Source organism: Microcaecilia unicolor, chromosome 7, assembly GCF_901765095.1.
Source record: "Microcaecilia unicolor chromosome 7, aMicUni1.1, whole genome shotgun sequence".
NCBI classification, from domain to species: Eukaryota; Metazoa; Chordata; class Amphibia; order Gymnophiona; family Siphonopidae; genus Microcaecilia; species Microcaecilia unicolor.
This window is the reverse complement of record NC_044037.1, coordinates 269,119,647-269,131,791: the sequence shown is the minus strand read 5'-3', so window position 1 is coordinate 269,131,791 and position 12,145 is coordinate 269,119,647. Positions and strand designations below refer to the sequence as shown.

Sequence of the window (12,145 nt, the reverse complement as noted above, 5' to 3'; positions counted from 1 at the left end):
TCAGAGAACACCTGCTACAGGTGAGTAACTTAGCTATACTTGAACTCCACATGGAACTGTAGATCGTGAGCATGATATATCCCCCCTGGGCCTGACATTCATCAATGGCAGCTGCTGGATAAAGTGAAGTACCAGCAATGACACTATACGTTTAGGCAGCACTGCTAAGGATGCATTGATATAGCATACCTTATACGATGAGTGTATGTTGTTGGGCATACTGGATGGACCGTACAGGTTTTATCTGTCATCATCTACTATGTAACTATGAATTTCCTTCAGCACAAACATTAGGCTTCCCCTTTCTCTGAACTGATTTACGTGTTGAAGTTGTGTGGAGAGTGGCTGAATTTTGCTGTCCTCTGCATAACTTTTCACCTAACCCTCAACCCACTCATAACTCCACCTCCCTCTTAACCATATAACTTTTAAGCATAAAGCCAACCCAAAAATTAAAAAAAATACTTATGCAAATGACAGCAATACAGACCGCAGAATCTTTGAAATGCATACAAATTATACAGGGTTTAATATTTAAAACTGCTGCTCTAATCCCAGTCAAACTAGTATTTAGCATGCCTGGGAGCTAGTGTAAATGCACATCTACTTCATAAAATCTATATGTCTGCAGTTAGTTCGCAAAATAGGAAATGCACGCAGACTTGAGTGTGTTGTGGACACATGTAACAGCTTTCTAAGGAGCCCTTTTATTAAAGCTTTGAACACGCTACTTCCGTTAACACGTACTAAATGCTGAGACACCCATAGGTATAAAATTGATGTCTTTAGCATTTAGCACATGCTAAACTGTAGTGAAAAGGCCAGTGGCATCTTACCGGCTAACTAATTTATTGAGGTATGAGCTTTTGACAGCATAACACCACTGAATAATTTTACAGGGATGTCTTATCTGTATAAAGCTTCACAGATAGTGTGCTAAACAATTTTCCTTCTTGTTTTGTTTTAAATACCTTGCCCTATTTTTCCTCTGCATCTTGATTTTTCTTTTTTAACCTTGGTTGTAGAGTTTGTGTTGTGGTCCTTCTGTCATTTTAGTAACTCTCCTATGAACTGCTTCTTTAATAATGCGTTAACAACTTTAAAATTATTTATTGCCAGTTTACATGAGCTTTTGCGACCACATATATTTCTTCTGCAATATCCCAATTTATGTGTTCTCAAAAGCCTACGTGCCACATTTTTGAATAATTCTTAATATTGGTTCAGTAAAATGTATCACAACCTGCAAAGAATTGAGTGCCTTTCTCCCCTCGCTTTCCCTTCCCATCCATGAAATTTTGCTGTTGCCATTCCTAGTGTTTGACAGAAATAAAAATGGAGACATTTTTATCATTTTGAAAACCCTGTTAGAATACTGTTCTTTCCAGGTTGTGGTTTTGAACTCCATTTATTTCATGTTCATAAATGTATGCCCCCTCCTCACCCTCTAACCCTCAGCTAACATCTCAGCATCCCTATGCAGAAGTTTATATTGGGAAACCACATGTCTGGACTGTGAACATAAATGATCCTGTTGAAGTTGATAAAGCAGTGAAAGCAATTTTGAACCAAAAGGTAAGAACACATAAATGTTTTCATTCTCTATATTATTGGACCTAACTTTTTGTGAACATTTAAACAAAGCTGTTTATAAAGAAATTGGGTATTCTGTGGGATTAGGTGCTGTGCTCCAAATAGATAGCTATAGGTTTATCTAGACTAGCTGTGAGTGCACAAAACATTCTGCATTCACCACCCATCCCCCCCTCATGCCACATAACCCACACACCTCCCCTCATCCACAACAAAGTCTAGACCCTTCTCAGCCACTACACACCCATATACATTTTGTTTACTTTCCACATACTCCACTGCGCTCCCCATTCTGTACACACCTCCCCTGACCTGACGCATGAACAGATGCTTGTGTTCACATGAACGCAGCCTTTACCATCGTATACACATACACGTGTACATCCAGACCCCCTTTATCTCATACATACCCTTTGTCCTCAGATGTACACACAGAGCTTTTCTGCTATATTTCAATGACTCTATTCTATTTACAACATGAATGTAACCATGAATAGATTGATGGTTTTAAGTAGAGATCTCTACAACTTAATGTCTGTTTAGCGAGTGGGTTTGCTAGGAAAAATTTAAAATAAATGCTGTCTTTCTCTACACAGTCCTATGGCCAATGTAACGCCAGTTTTTTAAAAAGGGTTCCGGCGGTGATCAGGACACTAAAGATGGGCGAACCAGACATAAATGCCAGGCAAAATGGTAGAAACTATTATAAAACAACAAAACTATTGAACATACAGACATGATTTAATGGGACAGAGTTATAGATTAGCCGAAGGAAGTCTTGCCTCACCAGTTAGTTTTTTTTTTTGGAAGAATGAATAAACATATGTATACAGGTGAGCCGGTGGATATAGTGTATCTGGATTTTCAGAAAAAAAGGTTTTGACAGAGTCCCTCATGGGAGACACCTGAGAAAATTTAAAAGCCATTGGGATAGGAGACAGTGTCCTGTTGTGGATTGGGAACTGCTTAAAAGATAGAAAGCAAAGTAGGTTTATATGATTTGTCTTTCAGTGGATGAAGTTGAATAGTGGAGTACCACAGGGATCCGTACTGGGACCAGTGCTTTTCACATATTTATAAATGGTCTGGAAATAGACAGACTGAGTGAAGTGATCAAAATTGTTCAAAGTTGTTAAATCACATGTGCATTGTGACAAGTTGTATTGTATTGTAACATTTATACCCCGCGCTTTCCCACTTAATAGCAGGTTCAATGCGGCTTACAAATATAACAGGTTTACAAGATAACACATAATGAATAAAACAGCTGAATATAGTATATAACGAGGTGGACAATAAAAAGTGCGTAAGTAAGATGGGAAAGGGAGGAAGGTGGTAGAGGTAGGGAGTGGGAAGAGGGTGTAAATTGGGATAGCGTGTTGTAATAAAGGAAGAATGTATAATGATGGCTGGAAGAGGGATGAAATAAAAAAAAGAGGTAAAAAAGGAAGCATATTTCAGGTTGCAGGAGGACCTTGTTGAGACTAGGAGTCTGGGCATCTAGTTGGCAGATGAAATTTTTTGTGGGCAAGTGGAAAGTTACCTGTAGCAGGTGTTCTCTGAGGACAGCAGGCATATATTCTCACAACCCGCGCACCTCCCCTTGGAATTGTGTCTTTTTAGCTTTAACACTGTACTGTCGGTCCTGCGGCACATTGGGGAAGTATAACTTAAATTGTAGCGACACTATACTAGGTTCCACATTAGGAGTTACAACCCAAGAAAATATCTAGGTGTCGTCATGGACAACATGTTGATGACATATGTGGTAGCCATGTCCAAGAAGCAAACAGAATGTCAGGAATTATTTGGAAAGGAATAGAGAATAAAAAAGAGAATATCATAATGCCTCTGTGTTGGTCCATGGCGAGACTGCATCTTGAGGATTGTGTGAAATTCTGGTCCACCAATGTAGTGGAAATGGGAAAAGGTACTAAAAAAGGGTGATCAAAATTATTAAGGAGATGAAATAACTCATATGAGAAAAAGCCAAAGAGGTTAGAGCTCTTCAGATTAGAGAAGAGACAGCTAAGGGGAGACATAATAGAGGTCTAGAAAATCCTGAATGAAGTAGAGTGAATAAATGTGTATCAAATGTTTACTCTTTCAAAAAGACTAGAAGACACTCCATGAAGATACATAGCAGCACATGTAAAGCAAATAGAAAATATTTTTTCCACAAAATGTACAGTTAAACTCTGGAACTCACTGCTGTAACAAGTGGTAGCAGATAATGTAGCTGAGTAAAAAAAAAAAAAAAAGTTTGGACAAGTTGCTGGAGGAAAAGTCCATAAACCATTGAGGTAGACCTGGGGAATACTAATGCTTATATCCCTGAGGTTAAATAGCATAGAATCATCTTAATTTTTTGGTATGCTGCCAGGTACTTTTGACCTGGACTAGTACACTGTTGGAAACAGGATACCGGATTAGATGAACCTTTGGTTTGACCCAGGTGGCAACTCTTATGTACAGAGAAGGGCAACCCCCCCAAAAAAGAGAACGACTCTCATTTGAGGAAAGGCTAAAGAGGTTAGAGCTTCTCATCTTGGAGAAAAAAAGGCTGAGGGGAGATATGAGGTCTGTAAAATCCTGACTAGGGGACATGCCATAAAGTTACTAAGTAATACATTTAAAATAAATAGTAGAAAATATATTTTCACTTGGTACATAAGCTCTGGAACCCGTTGCTGGAGAAGGTGGTAAAAGCAATTAGGGTAGGTGGATTAAAAAAAAAAGGGTTGGGAAAATTTCCTGGAGGAAAGTCTATAAACCTTTATTAAGCTTAGAGCTGGGGAAAGTCACTGCTTATCCCTGCAACGTACTTATGACCTGGATTGGCCATTGTAAACAAGATATGGACTAGATGGGGCTATGATCTGACCCAGTTGGCAATTCTTATATTCTGAACCCTTTTTTCTTCAAATCGCTCTTCTTTTCATGCTATGCATAATGCATATACATAAAACATATTTACATACATTAACCTTACTCACAGAGTTTATGTATGCAAATTCATAATGCAGATACATTAAGATGTAAAACCTGAAAATTCTGGGTAGTCTCCTTCCTGGCTGACCGCATAGTGACAATCTTCATTAATCAACTGATCTTTTCCATTTTTTCAGATTTTATATGAAGTTCTGCAGGGATTAGCTTCTTCTGTGTAACATCTTTCTAAAGTCTTTTGAAGGATTTAGTTCGCTCATTAGGCTTAAGGGAGTTTTCTGATGATCAGAGGCTTTCCCTTGGATAAGGATAGTGAGCATTCAGGGGGTAAAGGTATTGATCAGATATCACCAATATCAGAGGATATCTTGAACTTGACTGCCTTCTTAGAATATAGAAGAGGTGGAAATTCCAGCCACCTTGATTGTGACTTTGATTTTGGATTGTCATTGAGTCTTGCTCTTAAAGTTATTTTTCAGACACAGACACACTGTTCTGTACCTTGAAAGTGACTGCAAAGAAAAAGCTACAAAAATGGTATGGGATTTGCGTTGCAAACCGTACAAGGAGAGACTTGCCGACCTGAACACATATACCTTGGAGAAAAGGAGAAACGGGTGACATGATACAGACTTTCAAATATTTGAATGGTATTAATCCTCAAACAAACCTTTTCCGGAGACGGGAAGGTGGTAGAACTAGAGGACATGAATTGAGGTTGAAAGGGGACAGACTCAGGAGTAATGTCAGGATGTATTTTTTCACAGAGAGGGTGGTAGATACGTGGATTGCCCTCCCAGGGGAGGTGGTGGAGATGAAAACCGTAATGGAATTCAAACATGCCTGGTATAAACACAAAGGAATCCTGTTTAGAAGGAATGGATCTACGGAATCTTAGCAGAGATTGGGTGGCGATGCCAGTAATTGGGAAGTAAAATCGATGCTGAGCAGACTTCTACGGTCTACGGCCTGATCATGACTGATTAGATATGGGTGGGCTGGAGTGTAAATTTTAAGGGGCTTTGATGTTAGCTTCAGAACTTTTAGTACAAGAACTATTCTGGGCAGACTTTTACATTCTGTGCCCTGAGAGAAGCAGGGACAAATCAAACTCAGGTATACATATAAAGTATCACATACCATGTAAAATGAGTTCATCTTGTTGGGCAGACTGGATGGACCGTTTAGGTCTTTATCTGCCGTCATTTACTATGTTACTATGATGTGGTTAAAGTCTCTGAGGTAGTGTAAAGTTTTTGATTATGAGACCTAGAGTGGTTTCATTAGGAGCATTATTTCCTTGTAAATAGCATGAAATAACACAAAACCCTACAAAAAGATACTCAAAACTTATACAGAAAACTTATTGCACCATGACAGCCCTAAAAGCTATGAAAGCAGGGTTTGGCGGCCCTAGTTGTCACCCAAATTAAAGATGCTTAACACCAGTGGTCTTCACATCTTGTATGTAGAGTCATGATGCAAACAAAAACCTGTCTGCTTTAAACTGGCAGTGGAAGGATGCCATTCCTGAGGTGGTGATCACAATTTGAATATTTTTGTATGGTAAGTTGTAAGAGGGATAAAACACTTAACCGGCTAAGATAACTTCATAAATAGGACTGAGTAAAACACAGTCCTATCTTCATGTGGTTCTTCCTAGCCGGTTACTACTACTACTACTTATCATTTCTATAGCGCTACCGGACGTACACAGCGCTTCACACTTGAACATGGAGAGACAGTCCCTGCTCGATCGAGCTTGCAATCTAATTATGACAGACAGACAGGACAAGTAAGGGATAAGAGTTAGGACAGACAGGACATATCAGGGATAGGGTTACGTGCTGAATATTAAACTTAACCGACCACGTACGCCTGGATATTCAATGCTGGTGCCTGGACATTGCCTCGTATTGAATATCCGGGAATAAAACCAGAAGTGGTCAGTAAAACACTGACTGCTGCTGGCTGCATATCAGGCCCGATATGTCTGCTACTGGAGAGGGATAGCGTTTTACCAAATGTTCATTGCAGGTTAGTATTAATTGTTTTACTTTTTCACATATTAATGGAATGCTGGTTGTAAGGGCATTTTCGCTTTCTTACACATTTAGGGCCCTGTTTACTAAGCCAGGTTATAGGAGCATTAGCGTTTTTAACGCACGTTAACTGTGTACGCGCCTACAATATCCCTATAGGCACCTACACGGTTAGCGCACATGCTCATTGTAGGCGTGTTTAAAATGCTAATGCGCCTTAGTAAACGGTCCTTTTATACTGTTGAGTATTAGGGCACTTTTATTGCCCTTTATATGGAACATGTTATTCTCTGCCATGGTTTGTTGTTAATTAGGTGTTGTGTACACCTGTTTATGTATTTCACCATACCACAATTTTTTTGCATCAATAGCATTAATATTATTATTTCCTATACTTTTCACTTCATAATATTTAATCTGGAGGTTGCTGCATTATGCAGTTTAGTCATCTTTCTGCTTATATATTTCTACTTATTAATGCACGATTCAGACACATGTTTTTGTTTTACCTTTTTTTTGTTTCTATATCTGTTTGCATTGTTTGTTTATTTATTTATATTTTTATTCTTCCCTTATCCAAGACGGATAACAACTCAACGTACACAATCTAAAATACAACAAAAAAAACAGATTACTCAAAAACACTGTAATGTCAGTTCATCACAAGTCCAGCAGCACCAGTTTCAGAAAACATCATAAATCAATAAGATGATCCAACAGAAAATATTTCAACATCTGGTTAAAAGATGTGGTATTTGGCTGGCGCAGATGCTGAAGCAGGGTCCATGTCGGGTCTCAGACTAAAGTATTGCTTTCCCAGTTTTGCAAGCCTATAGTGCTGTTTTTTCTGTGCTGAACCACCATAAACCACCTTATAAAACTACCACCCAGAAACAGTACCAGCCTATCCCGTACTTATTTAAATCTGCATTATCCAGACTGTAATGGACTTAGATACAAATCTACTTATGCATCCGGCTTTTCTTACATAAGTACACAACTGTGGAACGCTTTGCCCAAAGCTGTAAGATCTATCCACAACCACCTTAACTTCAGGAAAATACTAAAAACCATCCTGTTTAAGAAGGCCTATCCCCCTGATCCAGATTAACTTTTACTTCCTGCGACACAGCTAAATATGGACAAAACTAGATTTTTATCACCCCCTCTTCATTCCTTGTAGCCTATACTTATGTTTCTTATCATGCTTTCTACTTTATTATGTATCTGTAATATTGAACCGGAGCTTTACGGTATTATGTTAGCCACATTGAGCCTGCAACTAAGTGGGAAAATGTGGGATATAAATGTGTTAAATAATAATAATAATAAAATGGCATACATATTCCATGGAATACTCTTTGCTGCTTTTAGATATTTTTCTGTGAGAATTTCTGTTGGGTAAACTTTGTGAAACATGTGTTCTTCTCTGTATTGTGTTCATTCACATTGTTTTCATGTTCGTTGTAATTAAATCACACATTCACTTATCCATTTAAATGGGGAAGAATAAGAAAAGCAAAGTAGAGCTAAGCAGTTCTGATCTGGTATACAATGCTAACTGAAAGTCCTGTAATTCACTTAGGGCCCCGTTTACTAAGTTACGCTAGAAGCGCGTTAGTGCTTTTAGTGCGTGCTAACCATTAGCATGCACTAACTGTGTAGGCACCCACAATATTCCTATGGGTGCCTCCACAGCGCGCACTAATTTTGTGCACGTGCTAAAAATGCTAGCGCTACTTAGTAAACAGGGCCCTTAAAGTGGAGTTTGAGCATTGAATAGATACAGTCTAGATGCTATTTATGATACCTAAAAAATAGGCGCAAAAAAAATATGCCTAGGCATATTTTATAAATTACATCTTAAATTTGGCGTGGTTTATAGAATACCCCTAAATTTAGGTGTCGTTTATAGAATGCGTCCAGCGCCCGTTTCCCGTGAATATATTTAATTGTGGCCATTTACTCCTGGTGTAAATGCCGTCGCCTAAGTTACACACGGAACGGACATATTCTGTAACATGTAAATTCTAGGAACACAACCTATCCATGCCCCTCCCACGGCCACATCCCCTTCAGAACTGCATCTTAGAATTAACATGCATCGCTCTATAGAATACACTTAGAAAGTTGAGCGCGTAAATTCTAATTAAAGCCAGTTAGTGGCAGTAATTGCTTAAGTAGCAATTATTGGCGCTGATTGGCTTGTTAAGCCAGTTAAGTTGCACGCGTAAAACAGAATACAACCAGATTTGTGTATGCAACTTAGGTCGCACTGTATAGAATTTGTGGGTATATGACTGAATACTCTGTTTATTTTAATTTATAAAAAGAAGCATTAACACAGGTATTTGTGCTGGAATAGTACCAACACTCTTCTTTGCGAGCAATAACCTCCAGCAAGATGTGTAAACAAAATTGTACAATTTTTTGTTGTGATCACTGTTTACAAGTATGCCTTTCAGTTGGTTTAGCCTAAGGTGCTGCACAAGTGTACTTTCCTCATTCATTGATTAAATAATATGGAAACCTGTCTGCAAAGTAGAATCGCTGGTTGGGAATTGGAATATCTGCAACTGGCTTGGTGTATGCTGAAAACTCCTGAGTAGTATGTTAATGTAATCTTGTCATCAAGGTCTATGATATCATCAGATATGATCACTCTGTGTTGCCAAGCAGCATTATGAAGCAGTGATGAGCACAGGGGGAAATGCTAGGATGCATATGGAGAGGCTTAATTAGAAAAAAAAGGCAGGAAGGTAAAAAAGAAGAGGGGGAAAGTGAAGGAGCAGGCAAGAGATGGTAAGGAGCAGATGAGTATTGGCAAATGAATGTTGCAAGAGAAATGGGAGATGAGAGGTGATTGGAGATTGAGAGTCTGGAGCAAAACTATGAAAGGAAATTGGAGATGCGGAAGGAAAGTAGGGGAAGATGACAAAGTTTTTTGGAGACAGGAATGTGATGGAAAGTGATGAAGGGTAGAAAGATGTAAAAGGGAGGGAGAAGAGACAAAATTGAAGGGGTGGGAGAAGGAAGTAATTATAGGGGTGCTGCATGATGAGGAAATTGGACAGGAATATTTTCAAAAACTATTACTGGAGGAAAGATGGAAACAAGATGAGGAAAATTGTTAAAACATGAATGGATACCTACTATACTTGGTGGTGCATCACTGTGAGCTACAACTGAAAAAAAGTGTGAGCTGAAATCCAAAGTAGTTTTCACAGTTTTCACATAGTCAAGATGGAGAGGAGAAAAAAATTTTGACCCACTGTCATTTTCCCCTATGCAACCTCCAGTTTAAAAATATTATTAATTCAAGAACATTCTTTAGTATATGTGAAGCCAAACCAGTGCAGTTTTTATTTAGAGGGAGGGGAAGCAGTTAAACATACCCCTGTCCTTCCTTCCCAGGCTTCCTAGTTGCTGATGCTGTGAGAGGCAAAATGTTGGTCAGGCCATGGCCTGCCCTATTCTGCCTATGGTTCACCCAAGCTCACTGCAAGGCCACCTGGAATAGCCAAACTAATTGTATGGTTACAAATCACTCTATAACAGCTTTGTATGTTTCCCATAGATCTTTGTGCATGTGCTTTTCAGGATCAGATGGCTGCCACCTTAAAGAAGGTGTAGTCTCAAAAGAAGATGTATGTCATCATATTTGAATAATTATCAAATTGATCCATTAAGATATCACAGCCTTCAAAGAAGTCAGTTTTCTTCAGGACCACTATTGGAACTGTTCTTTGTTGTCTTAGGAAAATTTAAGATATTTCATATTATTCTGCTGGTCTTGACCATAAACAAGGCAGTAAAAAGAGACCTGTGCTATAAAGTTTTCCACATGATATCCTGTAATCTGAAAAATGAATTCTCTCTTCACAGAACGAACCATACCTGCCATACGAGTTTACTTGTGAAGGGATGTTGCAGAGAGTGAATGCTTTCATTGAAAACCAGGTAAGAACTAAGATTTACAATCTGTCCCTTGTATTTATTTTCAACCTACAGAAACTGCATTTTCTTCAGTTTGTACTTTGTAATATACATCAGATGGACAACATTTTCTTTCTGCTACTGATAAATGTCAAGGCTGTGTTATTTTTTGGCACTGCAAACAAGACATTCCTCACAATAATTTGATGCCAAATCTCATTTATTTGGCATGAGCAATACAATGAATATCTGGTAGGTAAAGAATCGTGTCTTCTGATCATGAGTTACTGAATTGATTTTGTACAACTTAGCACTAGTTTGTAACACTTGAGTAGTATCACCAGTTGTTAAGGCTTCAGACTTCAGCTTTTAAAACCATTAGTTGGCACTAGTGCTCATGATTTCACTCTCGTGCTAAACCAAATCCTTTGTGTCATAGGTGGTCGGTGGCCAACTGTTTGGGGAGGCTAAAGGGGGCGGGGTTAGGGGTGGGGCCAGGGGCAGGGTTTTCATCCATAATTGTCTGACAACACAGAAAAAAAAATAAGTAAAAATCAAATAATCACAATTAATACCTTTTATTAAATTTAGATATTAGATATGTATCATATGTCAAAGAATAAAGTGGTTGCTCAAAGCATATACTAACCACAATCGCTCAACTGCAAAACTATGCACAACTTTGTGCAAAAACACACTCAGAACCTTACTGTACCATAAATATTACACTGAGCAGACCTAATACATCAATATACCACCATACGGAAAATGCAGACCGTCAACAATATGAAACAAGGGATCATAATACCACAATTCTCATGTAGATCCACAAAACACCCTTTTAGGGTGGATAGTGTTCACAATGAGCTCCTTTTATTAACAACCATATGTAGATCCCTCAAGAGGTAGTGTGTCATGATTTAGGCTCTACACCCTTTCTGATGTTTTGGTGCCACCTCAGTAAGGCCAACACACAATCTCTCCACTGCAAAGCACTGTACAAACTTGTGCAAAAACACACTCATAGCCTTACCAAACCATAAGAGCAATAATTCCAAGGACAGGACAAGCTACAACCATATGTGTGGAAAGGCAGCACTGTAATTACACTGGGCTCTAAAACACCAGTACACAACCTAGTGAAACAAAAAGGGCTGCAAATACTACACACTAGCAGAATACTGCATCTTGATCATACATGAAAAACACATGACACAACAGATATGAAGGCAAAATACTGAACTGGAAAGTTACCTCAAGAAGCCAGACTCAGCATGCAGCAATACTAGAAAAATTGAAACTTGCATGCAAAATATCACAGATGCACATTTCCAAAAGCTGACATATTCCAATTAATAAATTCTGAATTAAAAAAATGTTTTCTACCTTTGCTGTCTGAGCATGGCCCGTGGACGGCAGGGGTGGATGAGGAGTGCACTAGCCAGTGCAGGAAAGGCCACTAGGCCAGGGCGGGGGCGGAAGCTTAGGGCAGTCACAGTGAGGGAGTCAGCTGGGAGCCTCAGCGCCTGGGACGGAGGAGCAAGCTGGCCGGAGGACACGGAGACACGAGACGGTTTCATGCCATTTAGAATTTTATAATAGGTTAAATATGCACAACAATAACT

General features: G+C 38.9%; 1 protein-coding gene across 2 annotated transcripts in view; it reads left to right on the top strand.

The window, feature by feature from the left end:
• The window catches only part of MGAT5 (alpha-1,6-mannosylglycoprotein 6-beta-N-acetylglucosaminyltransferase), a 268,355-nt gene that overhangs the window by 238,614 nt on the left and 17,596 nt on the right, over nt 1-12,145 (top strand). The window contains exons 14-15 of one of the 2 annotated variants that reach the window (XM_030209337.1): nt 1,459-1,575; nt 10,470-10,544. In XM_030209337.1, coding sequence (XP_030065197.1) covers nt 1,459-1,575; nt 10,470-10,544 — 192 coding nt within the window. Of the gene's footprint in view, nt 1-1,456; nt 1,576-10,469; nt 10,545-12,145 lie in introns of both variants that reach the window. The other variant, XM_030209338.1, reaches the window with a different exon arrangement.